Genomic DNA, 17,538 nt, shown 5'->3' on the forward strand with positions numbered 1-17,538 from the left:
TGCAGGATTGACTTTGTTATCAACCTTGGCTGGCCAACGAGGACAAATGTTGCTGGAGTTGGAAACATAAGAAATTATGGATTATCGTTGCATAGATGCAGATAACAATGCAAGGTGAATTCATTGCTCATAATAGGTATCATGGTAGAAACTAGACAAGAATGATGCTGCAACAATTGGAAAGAAAGGCCCACGGAAAAACATGGACCACGGAAAAATTAGGGCAGGGCCTGTTTGGCCGTTTCCTTGATTGCAGCCGGCCGCTCGAGCGCCTCCCACGCCTTCTCGCGCTTGCTCTTCTTCCCGTCCCAGCCATCGCCACCGTCACCGGCGGCCGCCTGGCGGTCCTCCAGCTCGCTCTCCGCGGAGCTGATGCTGCTGGCGCTGCGGTTGAGCACGCCACGGAGCACCCTACCGCCGCGCTCGCGGTGCTTGGCGCGGTGCTGCGCCTCCTTCATCTCCTTGAGCTCCTCATCCTCCCAGTGCATCGCGACGACGCCGAGCCCTGGCAGGTTGCGCTCCAGGAACTCCTTGAGCGCGGGCAGCGCGGAGCGGTCTGGGCGGTAGGTGCCCGAGTCGTTGTCGATGACGAGCTGGTAGTGCGCCGGGTCCTGCGGGGGCGGCTCGTTGGGCGGGCCGCCTGGCAGCTCGTCATCGGGGTGCGTGCGGCCCTTGGGGTCCGGGTCGTCGGAGGCAGTGGGCCGCTCGAGGCGGCGGATGAAGAACTCGCCCGAGTATGCGATGTAGGTCTCGACGTCGGAATGCATGGTGTGCTTGCTGAGGAGGTCGATGCCGAACTCCTTGCCCGTCTCGGTGAAGCGCAGCAGCGCGTCGAGGGTGAGGACGTAGGTGAAGACGCGGCCGCCCTCGTCGAAGTGTGCCATCTGGAGGAACTGCTCCGTGGCGGCGGGGGTGCACGGCGAGAAGTCTTCGCAGGCGGTGCTGGAGTCGAAGCTGTAGATGCGGTTGTGCTGCTTGTGTAAGGCCTTGTTGAGGATCTTGCCGCGGATGCCGGTGGACATGAACATGGAGCCGATGATGGGACGGAAGGCGACGAAGCGGTGGTACATGTTGGGCGGGACGGGGCCGACGAGCTGCATCTCGTTGGCTCGAAACCTGCGTGGCTGGTCAGTATGACTTGCATACGTTGCCTGTATAGCAGTCAGTTGCCAGGGGACTCACTCGTAACGTTGATTCTTGTTTGTCTGCTTCCCCGAGCTTGAGGCCTCTCCGCCATTGGCCTCGCCGTTGGTATCTTGCTGCTGCTGCTTCTTCTTCTCCGCCGACTCGCCGCCGGCGCCGGCGCCGGCGCCGCCCTTGTCGCCCTCGACTTTTGTGCCCGCCAGCCGCCCAATCATGGGACTAAAGTGCTGAACCCACCTGGCTGGGCCGACCGTGTACATTTGGCCGTGCGGCGGCTCCGACTCCCCCAGCAGCTCTATACTAATAGTGACCAGCGGCGACATGTGCTTTGCGCTGTGATTGCGATGAAACCTATCTGTGACGGCCTTGAGTAGGTACGCGCGCTTGCTCATGACGCGCTTCTTGCCCTCAAACGTGCGACCGGGCGGTGGGAAGCCCTCCCAGCTGCGGAAGAGGCGGGGCACGCGGACGGTGACGTTGCCGAGGCGGTCATTTTTGTCGGGTGAGTCCTCGTCGTAGAGGCGGCACTTGAGCGTGAAGCCGGTCGGCGGGACGTTAGCGACGGTCCATGCCTCGTCCCAGACGGGCTCGAGGGTGCGGCACAGCGTGCGCGTGCGGTGGGTGAGGTCCGGATCCTCCTTGTGGCGCTTTAGGCCGTTGACCTTGAGGGTGGCGTGCAGGAAGGGGTCTGACGAGGCCGTGTGTAGATCCCCGGGAGCAAGGTTGGTGGCGGAGTGGAAGGTGAAGCGCACGGTGTAGCCGGGCGGCGCGTCTGGCAGCTCGGTCGGGTCGAAGCCGCCGCGCGGCCGCCGCTTCGACTTGGCGGGCTTGCGATCCTCGGCGGAGGTGCCGCTGGGCTGCTGCTGGTCGTCATGCTGCTGCTGCTGCTGCTGCTTGGAGGAGGATCCGTTCATGTGGGCGGATCCGTTAGCCGCGAGGCCGTTGCTGGTTTTGCCATTGATGGTGCCATTGATGGCAAGGGTCGCGAGCGGTGGTGTTTGTGTCTGTGTTTGTTCCGTCATGATGGTGGCGGCTAACGAGGAAGATGGCTGTTGTGAAGCTCTGGTGGAGGAGGTTGCCAAGCCACAACGGCTGGGAAAGCTTGGCAAGAGCTAAATCTTAGTAGGTTTGGTAGGTGATCTTTGATGTTAGGATAGGAATTCGAGGTGTGATGTCGATCCTGAGATGGAGGAAATTGGCGAATTTTGGCCCTAAGGAAACCAGCAAGAAAAAAAGGACATTGACGGGGGCCAAAAACAGGGAATGACGACAAAGGCGTGACGATGTTGTGCAACAGAGGCAGCAGCTTGAGAATGTCGATCATACTAATAAATTGCAGCCCACTGCAACAACCATTTGCCATGAGCGCACCGTTGGAAGTCGCTGGCGGCAGTGGGGTTTAGCGGCCTCTGGCGGCGTTTCAGCGCTGATTTTAGTGGATGAACTGGCGGGCACTATATTTTTAGCGGCCAATGAGCCCTGTAGCGTGACCGTGATGCACGCGTGGCGGCCATGTGGCGGGCCTCGCTGCGCTGACTGCAGGCTGTCCCGCGAGAAATCAAGGCACACAGTGGCGCATGAGGGGCTACTTGAAGCTTAGCGCTGTTGGCCTCTTTCGTCATGATTTCTGTCTTTGGCTTGAAGCTTATTGCGTGGCGGTATCAAAAATAACAGGTAACTAATTGCGAGGCCTGATTTTGCGAGCTTGGCCAGCACGCGTGGCTTGGTCGCTGCCGTCATTGCCGGTCGCCAGTGGCCGCCGACGTCGGCGAATCATCACGACATCGGTCGGGTCTGAGCCGCGCCGATCTGACTTGACTGGCAGTTGATCAGGTATGTTCGTGAAGGATATGTATTTGGAGGAGCGAAGTTATCTGGACTCAGCTCTGCCCAAATTCGACGCTGGGGCGAGGCGGCAATGTGCACAGCAAGGCTCCAGTGAAAGGGGAAGGGCTAAGGGTAGGGGGAAGAATAAATAGGAAAATGGCTCGAGCGAAGAAAAAGAGTAGGCCGGGAAAATAATTATAAACCCTGGCCATTGGCAACTATTATACACACGCATCCCTTCTGCTATTTGCTACTTTTCGTGAGTGCAGCAAAATGAACCAAGAACGTCAAGACTATGACAATCTTGCTTGGGACTTGAACGATGATGCGATAGAGAAGGCGAAAACGCAGCTCACACGCCGCTCATTTTGCGCCGACATTGTGTCAGCGGTTTCAGAGCAGTTCGGCAAACCAGCGACTCTGGTGCCTCCCTTGCGAATGGGAGGTTACAATGTGCTTCAGTTATAGGGTACACGTTGATGGATTACCGAGCGATATCCTAGTCCGTTTACCCTGTCCCAGCCTCTGCCAGTTTCCCGAAGAAAAGACGCTTCAAGAAGCGGCGACTGGGCTGCTGCTACGACAAAAAACTCGATTGCCCGTCCCTGAGCTATTTCGATACGAGATTGGATCAACAACCGGCCCATTTTTGATGTTGCCGTACGGTACAAACGAAGGAGATATTTCGGATGTCTTGTCAAAGCCCCAGCAGGATACTAGTGAAGTACCAGTGCTGGATGAGGATCTGGACGAAGTCATACCGCAAAGTATGTACTCGAAGCTAGCTGGCTGCCTTTTACAGCTATGTCAACCAGAATTTGGTCAAATCGGTTCTCTGAAAGAAAGCAATGGTCACATTTTGGTACTAGGCCGGCCAATCACACAGAACATGAGCAACATGATACAGCTGGCAAACATACCTCGAGAGGTTTTACCATCCACCAACCACCACATACAAATCGGCAACTGAGTGGTATATTGCCTTGGCAAATATGCACCTTGCTCAGTTGGTATTTCAGCACAACGATTTAGTTACGTCAGAAGATGATTGCGGGAAAATACATCTCCAGATATTTGTTCCGCAAGTTGGCCCAGGAGGGGAGGCTCTCAAGTTTTGGGTTGTGGAGGATGACTGGTCTGCGCAGGCAGCCAAGATGGATGCTTCTTGCTAGCACCGGATATGATGGGTCGTTTTCGGCGTTGGTATGATGACCTACGGCCGACCAACTTTCTAATCAACGAAGACAAGGACATGGTCGCTGCTATTGACTGGGAGTTTACATATGCAGCACCGACGCAGTTCATTCTCGATCCACCGTGGTGGCTGCTACAGGAAATGCCCGGAGATGTGGCCTGCTGGGATAGAAGATTGGGCGAAGCATTACGAACAGCGATTGGGGGCATGGCTCTCATGTATGGAAAAAGCAGAAGCATCGACAACGTCAACTGCATTGACGTTCAAGCTCCACGAACACATGCACGATAGCTGGAGAATGGGGCGTTTTTGGCTCAACTACGCGGCAGGAAAGAGTTGGGCGTTTGACGCCATCTATTGGAAACATCTACATAGATGCGAGGTTCCTCGGGGAGCGGCAGCAAATTTCTGCCAGTGAACCGTACTGGAAATCTCGCGTAGACATGCTCAGTCGTAAAGACAGACTGGCCATGGACGCGTTCGTTGAGAAGAAGATGAGTGATTCAGCAAGTAGGAGGTTGGCTAGCTGGAGCCCGGGCGAGGCTCGCAGTCGTATGGCTGAGGTACTGATGGAAGATGATGAAGTGGGCTTCTACCAGCAACTTGTTAAATTTGTTAAGAGAAGACTTGCTTGACTGTTCTCGAACATGTCAACTTGGGTCCTATTCTCTCTTAGTTATCCCAGTCGCAACACTGAAGCCGCTGCTTTGACCTGAGCCTTAGCTCTTCCCTTGTTCCCTGGAAGCCCAGGTATTGTTCCTCTGACCATAATTATTGCAGATATAACAAGAGACCGCAGATCCATCAGCCCCCGTGCCCTCTGGCTGTTGCACCCAGCTCCCAGGGGGTGGCTTGATCCCGAGCAAGCTTCCCAGCGTCTCCACCCCCAGATCAGATTCAAACCCGGGGAACGTTCCACACCGGTTTATGTCCGGTGGGCGTACCCTCCGCTTTCGGTCTGTTGATGCCGAAGAATTTCAATGAAAAATACGATAAAATACAGCCTGATAGAGCCTCTCACCTCTCACTCGATTGGCCTGTAAGACACCCTGCCTCCGGAGTACCAACCCGGTGCCGGGTACGCTGCCCGCCTCTTTTTAGTCACGATAACGCCCGCTCCGCACTAACAGGCTGGCCATCCAGGTTGTTTGACACAGGACGCTGTAGCCTGCAGCTCATCACACCAGGATTAATTCAAACCCTCTCTTCTCAACAATTCCAAGACTCTTCAACCACGGAGTCGGACGCATAGAGAGCGTCGACGAAAGACTCACCATGGTTTCCAAGGCGCTGCTGTTGGGTAGCATCGCCAGCTTGGCCGTCGCCCAATTCCCCCCGCCCCTCACAGGCGTCAAGACTCTCAAGTCTAAATTTCATGAAAACGTGACCATTTCGTACAAGGAGGTATGGCTTGGCCTTTTTTCTCTCCGGAATGGGCGCTGCTATGCTAACACATCTTAATGATAGCCTGGCCTCTGTGAGACTACTCCCGGCGTCAAGTCCTACGCTGGCCACGTCCGCCTCCCGGCCAGTCTCTTGCAGGACATCCACGGAATCGAGCATGATTACGACACCAACACGTAAGCCCAAGTACACCCTACAACCTCCAACCACGGCTGTTCCCCATCTAACCAGCCGATGCAGCTTCTTCTGGTTCTTCGAGGCTCGTCACGACCCCCAGAATGCGCCCCTCGCCATCTGGCTCAATGGCGGCCCCGGCTCGTCCTCGATGATGGGCCTGCTGCAGGAGAACGGCCCCTGCTTCATCAACGCCGACTCGGCCACCGTCCGGAACAACCCGTGGAGCTGGAACAACCACGTCAACATGCTGTACATTGACGAGCCCAACCAGGTCGGCTTCTCCTACGACACGCCCACCAACATCACCATCCACTTCGGCGCCGACGGCGACGACGTCCGAACGGCGACCGACTTCTCCCGCGTCGCCGTGCCCGAGGTCAACGCGACCACGCGCGTCGGCACCGTGTCCAGCGGCGACGGCCGCCACACGGTCAACACCACGGCGCAGGCGGCGCACGCGCTCTGGCACTTTGCCCAGGCCTTCTTCTGGGAGTTCCCACACTACAAGCCCAACGACGATCGCATCAGCGTGTGGGCTGAGAGCTACGGCGGCCACTACGGGCCTGGCTTCACGCGCTTCTTCCAGGAGCAGAACGAGCGCATCCTCAACGGCACGCTGGACGACAAGACGGCGCACTACATGCACCTGGACACGCTGGGCATCATCAACGGCGTCATCGACACGGCGCACCGCGAGGAGGCGGGCATCATCTTTCCGTTCAACAATGTGCGTCCCTGTTTTTTTATAGAAGACTTTTTTTACCGCTAACTAGTTGCAGACCTACGGCATCAAAGCCTACACGCAGGAGCACTACGACGAGCTCATGCACAACTTCACCAAGCCCGGCGGCTGCCGCGACCAGATTCGGCACTGCGAGAAGGTTCTCGCCGACCGCGACCGCGTGACGGTCCAGGACGAGCTCGACGACGGCAGCGGGTGGGACGCCATCTGCGGCATCGAGCCCTCATGCGAGTCGCCCAGCGAGGAGGCCTTCTCCGCCGTCGACCGCGGCCGCTTCGACATCACCCACCGCAAGCAGGACCCGTTCCCTCCGCCGCACATCCACGGGTGGCTCTCGCGCGCCGACGTGCTCTCCGCGCTCGGCTCGCCCGTCAACTTCACCTCGACCTCGCGCGCCGTCTCGCGCAACTTTGGCATCTCCGCGGACCACCTGCGCGGCGGCTTCGTCGACGCGCTCGGCTACCTGCTGGACGCCGCGGGCGTCAAGGTGCACCTGGTGTACGGCGACCGCGACTTTGCGTGCAACTGGATCGGCGGCGAGATGTCCTCGCTGGCGGTCGACTTCAAGGGCAGCGACAGGTTCGCGAAGGCGGGCTACGCGGAGATGGTCACGACGGACGGCGTGGGCGGGCTGACGCGGCAGGTGGGCAACTTTTCCTTCACACGCGTGTTCCAGGCGGGCCACATGATCCCGTCGTACCAGCCGGTGCACGCGTACGAGATCTTCATGCGGGCCATGTTCGGCAAGGACATCGCGACGGGGCGCAAGGAAGTGACGGAGGACCTGGTGACGGAGGGACCGAGCCATACATGGGGGCACAAGACGGAGCTGCTCCCGGGGCCGGCGCCGCGATGCTACGTGCTGGATCTGGGTACGTGCACGGAGGAGCAGTGGGCCAAGGTGTATGCTGGGGCACTGGTCAAGGACTATTTCCTTGTCGAGGAGGAAGAGGAGGAGTTTGAGTCGGTTGAGCTGTAAAACGGCAGGTACTGACTGCTACCTACCTATGGAGCTGGCAGCACCGAGGGACTAGAAGGGAAGGGGCTGTGGTACGTGCTCGTCATCGTCTGCTGCTTTGGAAGCGCGGTTGCGAAAAATTACATTACAGGCTGTTGAAATCCATCGCACTGCATCGAAATGATACGGGTTGCCCATCTCCCCGTGTTACTCTGTTATTGTCTCTGTGCGTGATTGCTCTCTCGCTTGAGGCCGGGTGGTTTGCCTAGTACCAGCAGCCAGCGTAATAGACTCTGCGCTACAACAATTCGTCGAATCATTAGTTGAACACAAACAAGAACTAAAAGATCCAATAGGGAGAGCCAATCGAGTCTTGAATTTGCACGTCGCGGAAACAGAGAGCCGTGCATCCGTGTCCGGTTCATTCGCAGCTCCTGCCTCGTCCGTGCTTGCCTGTCTTTGTGTCGCCACCTGGTACACGCTGTTACGAGCCTGCGACTGTGCAACGAAGCCTGTAGAGTCAAAGTTAGAGTTCCTTCTTGTTCTACAGAATTCCTATCTGAATCTGTAAACATCCAGACCGAGTCGATGCCAAGATTGCTCGACATTCACCAACCATGGATGCCAGTGTCCGCGACGGCTCCGACCTGTCGGCCGACAAGATTGCAACGCTCGTGGCAATTGAGCGCACCGGGGCCAGCCTGTCCATGATTGCCATAGCCCTGATCGCGACGTCGTACCTCGTCTACCCAAAGCTGCGGACGACGCCCAACACCTTCCTCCTCTTCGCCTCCATCGCCAACGCTGGCGCTAGCATCGCATCCATGATTGGACACGACGGGATGATGCAGGGGGATGACTCGTCGCTTTGCCAGGGCCAGGCCTTTATATTCGAATGGTAAGAAGAGGAATACCCAGAGAGTACCTGAGTGCTTTGCGTCCCTTGGCAGGGGCTAATCTTCGCAGGTTCATGCAAGCCGACCCCTGGTGGTCCTGCGCCATGGCGTGCAACGTCTTCCTCGTCTTCTTCTGCAACGTCGACCCGACCGCGTTTCCACGCTACATCTGGGCATACTGCATCGTCTGCTTCGGGGGGCCCTTGATACCGGCTGTTACCCTGATCTCGATGAAGGATAGATCGCGCGGTCCCGTGTTTGGTGATGCAACCGTAAGTCGGCGAGCATTAGCAACAACAACAAAAGCAGAGCCGCAGATGCTGACAAGGGAGGCGCAGCTTTGGTGCTGGATCGGCCCAAATTGGAGTCTGGTGCGACTCTACGCGTACTACATACCAATTTGGATTTGCATATTCTTGTCCATCGTCATTTACATTGCCGTTGGGTACCACGTCTTCCAGCAGCGAAACCGGCTACGAAGCGCTGGGCTGCAGAGCTTGGACAAGAGCGGCTGCCTGCAATCGGTGCAGACGACGGATGTCGAGGACTCTGCTGAAGAAGTAAGCTATTGAGAGTCATGTAATTTCTTTGCTTGTCACGCGCTAACTGCCAGGAGATGATGTTCTCGGAACGAATCGACTGCTATGGAATCGCCGTGACAGAGGTACAAGTCGAGTCTGACGCCTCGCCCTGCGACGACCGCGGCCAGCTCATCCTGCAACCTCCGACGCATGTGGCGACCATCTCGACATCAGCGAACAACATGGTAGAGACGACGCAGACGCTGCACAGGATGGAGTCGGCTACACGCACCTCCGTCTCCGTCTCCCCCTCCGCCGCCGCCCGGGCCAACAAGACGAGTCTCTCACACCAGCTCAGCCGGCTGAGGCAGATGGCAACGACGCGCCTGCGCCGGCTCGACCCCGTCAAGATGGCGTACCTCCGGACGAGCTTCATCTTTGGCTTCACTGTGCTGGTCACCTGGATCCCCAGCTCGGTCAACCGGCTGTACAGCATCGCCAACCACGGCCACATCAATTTCCAGCTGAGCGCCGTCAGCGGCACCGTGCTGCCGCTGCAGGGCGTGATGAATGCGCTGATATACTTCACGACGAGCTGGGACACGGTGAGGCAGATCCGCAGGGGCATCGCGGACACCATCTTTCGTCGGAGGAGCAGCGCTGCGGCGAGGTATAGCGGCGGCGGGCGGCGGCGGCGGTCGAGGAGTCGTGGGTTTGGGGCGGCACTGCACGGAAGGACTTCCAACATTAGCCAGGACCGTCGCAGACAGGGCATGAGACTGGAAGAGCTGGAGATGGAGCCACGATTACCAGATTCCGCACGGCTGCAAGGTGTGTGAGATGAGGAGGGATAGATGGGTTGCAGTTAGCTTCAACTGGAAAATAATATGCAAGAAATTCAACAATCGATTTTCGTTAGCAATGGAAAGAGACTAGATGTTACTTTGGTGCCCGCCAATGTTCCAGAGTCACTGCTGATGAATGGCCTCGCCCTCGGCCGCGTCGACGCCCTCCTTGACGGCCTTGGCAACCGCGTCGTCCACCGGCTCCTCGCCCTCCAACAAGTCGAGCCAGCCGCTCTGGACGCCGTCCGCCGCCAGCAGCGCGTCCGCCACCTTTGCGACCGTCTCTCTCGGCACGCTTCCCTTGACGTGCTTCGTCTTCCCAAGCTCCACCCCTCCCGCCGGGCCATCCGACAGCGTGCCCGGCCTCAGGCAGATGCCCGTCAGCGTGCTGCCGCTGCCCCTCCTGGTCGCCGCGTAGAGCGCTTCGTCGGCGACGATCTTGGCCTGGTGGTACGTCGCCAGCACGCCGCGGTTCACCTTTTCGTCGTACTCGGCCCACTCGGCCGCTTGCCACCAGGGCGCGGCCTTGCGACGACTACCCGAGTACGAGACGAGCAGCAGGCGACGCACCGAGGGCGTTGCGGCGGCGGCGCGGATGAAGTGCACCGCTGCGTCGCGGTCGATCTTGAACGTGGCCTCTGCGCCGCCCTTTCCGCCGGCGCCTACTGTCCATTAGCAAAAGCAAGATCGGAAGGGGGGGGAGGGGAGGGAATACCGGCGCTCCAGGCAATGTAGTCGGGCTTGACCTCGTCGAGGATCTCCTGGGCTGCCTGCTGGCTGGCGACGGCGTCGATGCTGCGGACGAGCACGTGCAGGGTGCCGGGGAGGTCGGCGGCGAGGCGCTGGACGGCGGGGACCTGCTCGGCGGTGCGGATGACGCTGGTGACGGTCCAGGCGCGGCGGAGGAGCAGCGGGGTGAGCTTCTGCGCGATGGCGCCGTGGCCGCCGAGGATGAGGACGTGATGGGCGGGCATGGTTTTGGTTGGAATTAGGGCAGTATTTTTCAAAAGGGATTTAGAGGAAGAAGAAGAATAAGTCTAGAAGAGGGAGAAGGATGATGTAGATGTAGATTTATTATTATTAAGCTTCCCCTCCTTGCGTCGCTGGGATGGTGTTGGCGGACGGGAGCTCCGGCTTGTGAGATTTGGGGGGGGGGGTAGCTAACATGACGCCATTGCTGGTGAGCTTGATCGATGGTACAATACAAAGATGGTGTGCGATCGGGGTTAATGAGTGCTGCATCGGAGATAAACATGATCCTGGCAGAGAGGCCTGCTATTTATTTTTCTATTTTTTATTTCAATGGCATTCGCACCCCAGCGTATTGATCCCGCAATTGCTGCATTTATTGTACCTCTGTACATACATGGAAAGCTGTGGAAATAAAGGCCGATTGATTATTCCCGGCTGCACAGGCCAATCCCTCTTCTTCAGCCCAACAAGTCGCTGGCTGTCCAAATTCTGTGCCCAATCTTGACCTATCCGCACGGGTCTGATTCTATTATTAATTAAAAGTGAAAAACTTGGTAAAATAATTCAATAATTCAATATTTGAACAATTCACCAGACACCATCCACGCCAACATCCCGTCTCCTCCGCCGGATCGGGCTTTGTGGCGCCGGCCTGGCGGCGATCTTGCCGAGCCCAGGCCCACCTTGGCTGTAGGTAGTCAGTGATTGATGCTTGACAAACACGGAACCAACTCATCTTTGCCGGCATCTCTCAATAGAAAAGCCATCCATACCCTTGGTAGAGTTTAAAATGACAAGGACAAAGAAACTGCTTCGTCATACCACGTTGTTCGTGCCACACGGCAAGCCGCGGCTGACGATTACTTTGCCCTGCCGCATGCGTACAGATGACTAGACTCTTGTACAACAGCAAGGCCGTTTATATATTTAGCGTTTATGCCCGACCATGAACTTCCAAGATCGACTCCATTCCTCTTGGTCGCCGCATAGAGCCCTAACCCCCGTACCTGTATCCCCCGGAATGGCTCCCTGCAGCTACAAGTCCGACAGACGGCGATCTCAGGTCATCCCCTACCATCTGGATTTCCAAGAGCGCTTCACCAGTGCCCCTCCGCCTACAGGTAAGCGCAAGTCAACATTTTCTACAAAGCAGAAACGTCCTCAATGTCTCCCCCGTCATCGGACCGAAAGACACTTGGCTTCATCAACTAGGGCTGACTCGCTTGATCATCTATCTAGCCATGCCCACCACCGACCGTGCCCAACAGCGACGCAACTTTGAAGAGTTTGAAGATAGCCACGATGAAAAGGTGATGGAAAACAGAGCACGTCTTATGCAGCGCCAGGCTATCATCGGTAGGTGTCGTCTGTCCTGAGAAGCGCCACTGGGTATTGGAGCATGACTGACAAGTAGCTGTGGCTAGAATGGGACAGGGAGCACGCTCACCAATGGCCGCGTTGACGAATGATGGCCCAGATTTTGGCTCAGGGTTTCCGGCTCTGGATCACGTACTGTAGATTAACAAAGCGCTGGATTTGAATGTTGACAATATGATTCCTAAAGAGGCAATGAAGGATGGATGTAAGAAGAGCAGCGTCGCCGGCTGCGAATAATCAATTCACCTGTATAGATATATAAACGTGTACCTTTTTCCAAATAAAAAAGAAATTCTGCCCAAAAGAAGAAGAAAAACCGCGAACGTGGCCACGTAATGTGGTAGTTCGACAGAATTAGGCTGCCACATAATAAGTGCGCCTTCTTCGACTGACTCTACGCGCCATGCCACACTCACACTGTCTCCCGAACTCACTTTAATTTGATTCTATTTTTCAATCACCTGTCTAGCTCTAGACAAGATTCGATTATGGGTCGCTGCAATCAGTATCTCAAGGCCATTTCCGAAGGATGCGTCATATTCTGGGTGCTTGAGAAGAGAGAGGACATCCAACCGCCGCCTCACCGAGGCGTCGACTCGTCCTCTGACCCAGAAAGTCCAGGTGAGAGCCCATATTGACAAGATTCAAGACTCGGATCCGATTGGTGTTATTTTTTAGTCGTCGCTAATACGTCCTCCAGCCCAGTCCGGGCTCTACGGCGACCTCGAATACAAGCGAGACCTTGCCAAGCTCGCCGATGAAATGCCTGCCGACTTGCCACCGGAACTACTTGGAGATCTAATGGTGCGTCTTCGAAAGATACGCCTTGGAGAATGGACCTAGGCCTTGTTTATTTAGGATTGTTTCTTCAATGTAGATTGCTTAGGGGTATTTATATGTATGGTACGCAATAGACAGACTAACCACCACCCACCCTCTCGTCTCACTCCGATGGATGCTCATGCTTGATGGGATGAAGCAACATACTCCGCAGACACATCCGTCCGCCCTCCTCCTCACCTCCGTCCTCCCCGTACCCCAGCCAGCGCCGCCACAGGCTCTGCGCGAAGCTGCTCCTGTAGTACCAGCTCGCCACATCATGCACCCTCTCCGTCGAGAGACTGAACGGACCGCCCCTTCCAGACGTCGACCCGCGCGCGCCGCTGTTGAAGTGCTGGTCCACCGCCGCCGCGCGCTCCCACCGCCGCCCCGCGTGCACCGGGTGCGGCGCGTACACCGCCTTCAGCCCGTGGTGCAGCGCCGCGCTCGCGGGGAACATCTCGGCGAACATGGTCCGTCCGTGGCCGCGCACCTCCTCGCGCATCGCCGCCAGCAGCCGCCGGCTGTACCGCCCCGCGGTCACGATGGCCGCGCGCCGCGGGAGCGTGGCTCGCAGCGAGGCCGGATACCCGGTCGCGTCGTCGGCGAAGAACCAGGACGACCCGAGGACGTCGAAGATGGGGCTGAGCGTGACGAGGTCCGCAGGCTCGCCGACGCCGCACGTAGCGGGCTGCCAGGCGCAGTCGGCCGGCAGCACGTCGCCACCGTCCTCGAGCCTTGTCCGCCAGTCGGCCCGCAGCGGCTCCGGCGGCAGCTCCAGCCGTCCACTCTCCCGCTGCTGCTTCCGTACCGCGCGCGTGAAGTCCTCCCACGACCCGTGGTGCCGCGGGATATAATACCGCTCCGCGTGCTCCCACAGCAGCTCCCGCGGCCTCGCGTCCGCCCAGCGCCCGATGCCATCCAGCATCTCAAAGTAACTTCCCAGCACGCGCGCGTCGAGCTCCCAGTTCCAAAAGTGCGCGTACTCAGGGTGCGCCTCCGCAAACTCCTGCAGCGCCAGGTGCGGGCTGCGGTAGACGTCGTGGACGCCCTTGCCGGTCGGGTTGCGGAAGGACGGGGGGAAGTCGCCCGGGTAGGCGCGGCGCATCTGGGGCTCGCTCCAGAGCGTGACCAGACCGCGGAACTCGGCGGGCACTCCGTGGCGGGCGAGGTACGCGTACCGGACGGTCGGGTCGGCGGCGGCCTCGACGGGGAACCGGGCGTCCTTGACCTGCAGGAGCACGTGCACCGAGTAGGCGCCGCCGGTCTTGAGGGCCAGCTCGGTGACCATGGCGCGCAGGTTGAGGACGGCCATGGGCGTCCACGTGTAGCCCTCGTAGGCGCGGACGACGACGGCCGTCCTCGACTCGCTCCCCCTCATCGCCTCGTTGTTGGCGTCGCGGCATCGCTGCTGCGCGTCGGCCCAGTCGACGCGGCGGTAGTCGATCTGGCCCGTCCCCGTCCAGACGTGCTCCGAGTGCGCGTGCTCCGTCTCGTTCTCGAACCCCACGCCGCCCAGCGCGGGGCCGTAGCCGAGGCCGTACGGCCCGTATCGCCCGAACCGGTCGAAGCATACGTCGTCGCGGATCCGCAGGAGCTCGTACGAGCCCAACAGCGGCGCTGGCATGTGCCGCGGCACCCCGTCGTAGGCGTAGATGTCCGGCGCGGCGACGGTGTTTTCCCTGTCGAGGTAGCATGTCCTCGTGGGTTCCGAGCCGTTGTAGGGGCTGTAGGGCCTCGGCATGGGCGGTCGAGATCGGTTGGGGCGAGGAATGGTGTTTATTCCATTGTAATACCCCTGTAATCTGGAGTCGTGGAGATGAGCAAGTGTTGGGGGATTGTTGGTAGTGTCTGCGTGTGTTGGTGGTTTCGTCAACGTACCTTGGGAGATGCAGCCAGGGGCGTTTTTTCGAATAGTCATTATATAGCGCTATGGAAATGAAAATGAGAAAAATGACGATAAATAACGTTCTGCGAGATTTATGGAAGCGATTGCGCATGGCTGCCGCGTCAATGCTGCGGACAGCCATCACATTAATTCGTGGAAATTTCCCTCTTTTTTTTTTTCAAACTCATCCACAGAGCAGCAGCGACTATTAACTATTTTATACGAGTGACGAAGCCGCCCCCTGTCGAAAAGGTTATTTGGCGACATGTTAAGCCACGATTATCCTCATCTGTCCAAAACTGCCGCAGCACCTGCAAGAGCCAAGCACCGAACGCACGTGGGCTGGGTCTAGAATTGATCATCTTAGAGATGCCGCCTTGCCTCTTTTTGTCCCATGAACAATGGACAAGGGCACAGGGGTCTTGTGGAAGACAGTAGGCTGAGCCGAGATTAGCTCGAAACCTTGGTATTGGATAAGGCCATGGGGGGAGGGGGAGGGGGGCAGACTGTGCGGGTTAGCTGCGCCTGGCATTGACACGCGGCGCGCTGACGTGTACAGATAGTTACTATTTCTTGTCGTATTTGACTAGAATCATTCGCCCCTAACGTTACTAGTTAGTTTGAACCCAGCCCAGGGGGCCAGCCTTATAGCTGGTATATTAGCCAGCCCTATCTATCATCGAAGTGGCTCGCTCACACGTTGAGATCGTCTGTGCGGTCCGAGCCTTGGTCGGCTATTGAAGTTGAGGGTTTGCTACAGATTACTCAGGTATTTCAAGATCTTTCAATATTAATTGTCGCCTGCCCTAGTCAACGGCCGGTAAAGCGCCCCTGTCCCTGCCCTCAGCTGAAGCTTAGCAGTAGATGACTATATACAGTCCCATCGGCATATTTCCCCATGTGCTTGACGGTAGTAGTCAGGAACTGTTCTTTCTCTTGTCTTTCCTTTCCTTTGTTTTTCTTTTCCCTTTCCATGTCCTTTTTGTTTTCAAGTTATTCACGCAAAGGACAGTTAAAGCCGAGACTTCTATAAGTGTTCTATTCTTGGTGTTTATTTTTCAATTCCTTTTCCCGTCCCCGCACTCGCATGATTCTATGCATAATCTAGTGCGAAAAAGCGATGAACTCCGCATTGCAGCATCACCCAAAAAATCGTGCCGAGCCTATCGTCCCTGACTTGTTTGGCCCCCCCCCCCAACCTGCTCAAGTTCGATATGATCCAGCTGAGATAACCACTTAGTGTCACAATGTCGTATCCCTTTCGCTTCCTAGACGTCGATGTTAGCTAGGGGACGGGTACTCGCGGATGATACGTACTCGTTGGAGAACTCGGCTTGCGCGCCCAAGGTCACCGCCCATTGACACAGCCGCCCGTAAACCATGCACAAGATGAGACCGGCAATCCCCCAATTATTGCCAAGGGCGTAGTACTCGTGCGGTATGAGCAACGGTGGGACGCTTAGTAGAAGCGCCGCCCGGGTGCTTGGGAGCAACGTGTTGGTACATCGCTCGGTGGACGCGTAGACAACCAGGAAGTGAAGCAGTACCCAGGCGGCTGCGAGAGCCAAGACTTGTTGGTGAGTCTCGTGGGGAATTTGGCACGGATCGACGTCAAGTGCTTCGAAAAGAGACGACGGGCTCGCCCAGGGGACGCCCTCCATCAAGGCTGTCAGCCGCGACGCTGTGATGTATAGAGGTACCGCCAACATTAACTTTAATGTAAAATCGAATCCGAATTAGTCTTCACGGGTAATCAACTGGATAACTACCTTGCCGAGTTTCCGCAGAAGCAGAGAGTGCGTTGCGAGAGTCTGCTTTGACATGGTGACTGTAGGCGATTGCTTGGTGGTTGCTTGACGCTTCTCTCGTCGCTTGGAGACGGGATGCTGTGGCTGGATGTGGATGCTCTAGGAGGGATATACATACGTGACTCTTGTAGCAGAAAGTGTAGCAGTATTACAGGCCATTTGACCTTGGCATTCTTGTTTTTGCCCTGGTATCTGCCGCCATCAGTTGGGCTGGACCTCAAGATAGGTAACGCAAAACGGGTGTATAGGATTTCAAACCCAAAGAAGAAAATAGAACTAATCACAAGAATAATCAGGATAACTTGAATAAGCAAAATAAGATAAACAAGCTAGATAAAAAAGACAAAGCATACCTGGCGATCCAGTGCATCCCGCCGGCACCTAGCAACCGACTGAACCGCGAGAACCACTTCTCCCTCCGGAATCATTGCGCCTCTTTCTGGGATACACTTTTCTCCCGAGCATACTCGTCTACAACTATATTCGATATGTTAAACCTTGTTAGAAATGGCAAATCGAGTCTTTGGGACGAGGGATGCGTCACTTACGCCTTTGAACGCTCCTAGAGATGACGCTTCTAGCCGGTTTCCAGGTTAACTTGAAGTTTTTCCCCGGCTGTGGCTTTGAGAAGTAGATTTCAACGACCTGCACGGCTCTCCCGGTATGTTTGGATTTGTCTTGATCCGAAATGGCTGTGTTTTCAAACGCAATATATTCAGTCATCACTCGAGTAGCGTTGAAGAGCTTGAGCTGATCTTGGTCGTCAAACCGTGCCTTGGAGACCATCTTTCCGGTGAAGTACCAGAAGGGAAACGGTCTGTCCCAGTCGTAGGAGAGGTTTGCGATCATCTTCAAAAGCGCCTCAGATCTCTTGTCGGACATCCTGAACTGGCCGTAAGTATTTGTGTTGTCAAATGTTGACTCTCATCGGGCTACACCCACTAAACAACAAAGTGTGTAACATCC

The 17,538-nt window shown here is 56.8% G+C and overlaps 8 protein-coding genes across 8 annotated transcripts; 4 read left to right on the plus strand and 4 right to left on the minus strand.

Moving 5' to 3' along the window:
- Nucleotides 1-218: 218 nt before the first annotated feature.
- ISF_01715 (C2 domain containing protein) lies at nt 219-2,165 on the minus strand (the record flags this gene model as incomplete). Its single annotated transcript, XM_018845322.1, has 2 exons — nt 219-1,116; nt 1,183-2,165. 2 exons carry the CDS (start codon nt 2,163-2,165, stop codon nt 219-221), a joined length of 1,881 nt encoding a protein of 626 aa, XP_018707045.1.
- A 3,275-nt stretch (nt 2,166-5,440) lies between these two features.
- On the plus strand, nt 5,441-7,467 carry ISF_01716 (Peptidase S10, serine carboxypeptidase; the record flags this gene model as incomplete). The annotated part of the gene is made up of 4 exons (XM_018845323.1): nt 5,441-5,569; nt 5,633-5,745; nt 5,810-6,473; nt 6,526-7,467. 4 exons carry the CDS (start codon nt 5,441-5,443, stop codon nt 7,465-7,467), a joined length of 1,848 nt encoding a protein of 615 aa, XP_018707046.1.
- Nucleotides 7,468-8,063: 596 nt separating this feature from the next.
- Nucleotides 8,064-9,702, plus strand: ISF_01717 (GPCR, family 2, secretin-like protein; the record flags this gene model as incomplete). The annotated part of the gene is made up of 4 exons (XM_018845324.1): nt 8,064-8,344; nt 8,413-8,614; nt 8,660-8,902; nt 8,959-9,702. The coding sequence occupies 4 exons, from the start codon at nt 8,064-8,066 to the stop codon at nt 9,700-9,702; spliced, it is 1,470 nt and encodes a 489-aa protein (XP_018707047.1).
- Nucleotides 9,703-9,831: 129 nt separating this feature from the next.
- Nucleotides 9,832-10,682, minus strand: ISF_01718 (NAD(P)-binding domain protein; the record flags this gene model as incomplete). The annotated part of the gene is made up of 2 exons (XM_018845325.1): nt 9,832-10,370; nt 10,424-10,682. 2 exons carry the CDS (start codon nt 10,680-10,682, stop codon nt 9,832-9,834), a joined length of 798 nt encoding a protein of 265 aa, XP_018707048.1.
- A 1,239-nt stretch (nt 10,683-11,921) lies between these two features.
- Nucleotides 11,922-12,149, plus strand: ISF_01719 (hypothetical protein; the record flags this gene model as incomplete). The annotated part of the gene is made up of 2 exons (XM_018845326.1): nt 11,922-12,036; nt 12,115-12,149. 2 exons carry the CDS (start codon nt 11,922-11,924, stop codon nt 12,147-12,149), a joined length of 150 nt encoding a protein of 49 aa, XP_018707049.1.
- A 396-nt stretch (nt 12,150-12,545) lies between these two features.
- On the plus strand, nt 12,546-12,900 carry ISF_01720 (hypothetical protein; the record flags this gene model as incomplete). Its single annotated transcript, XM_018845327.1, has 2 exons — nt 12,546-12,678; nt 12,758-12,900. 2 exons carry the CDS (start codon nt 12,546-12,548, stop codon nt 12,898-12,900), a joined length of 276 nt encoding a protein of 91 aa, XP_018707050.1.
- Nucleotides 12,901-13,000: 100 nt separating this feature from the next.
- On the minus strand, nt 13,001-14,620 carry ISF_01721 (hypothetical protein; the record flags this gene model as incomplete). Its single annotated transcript, XM_018845328.1, has 1 exon — nt 13,001-14,620. One exon carries the CDS (start codon nt 14,618-14,620, stop codon nt 13,001-13,003), a length of 1,620 nt encoding a protein of 539 aa, XP_018707051.1.
- Nucleotides 14,621-16,032: 1,412 nt separating this feature from the next.
- ISF_01722 (hypothetical protein) lies at nt 16,033-17,454 on the minus strand (the record flags this gene model as incomplete). Its single annotated transcript, XM_018845329.1, has 2 exons — nt 16,033-16,445; nt 17,121-17,454. 2 exons carry the CDS (start codon nt 17,452-17,454, stop codon nt 16,033-16,035), a joined length of 747 nt encoding a protein of 248 aa, XP_018707052.1.
- Nucleotides 17,455-17,538: the final 84 nt, after the last annotated feature.

The sequence above is a fragment of the Cordyceps fumosorosea genome, assembly GCF_001636725.1.
Source record: "Cordyceps fumosorosea ARSEF 2679 chromosome Unknown scaffold_3, whole genome shotgun sequence".
NCBI classification, from domain to species: Eukaryota; Fungi; Ascomycota; class Sordariomycetes; order Hypocreales; family Cordycipitaceae; genus Cordyceps; species Cordyceps fumosorosea.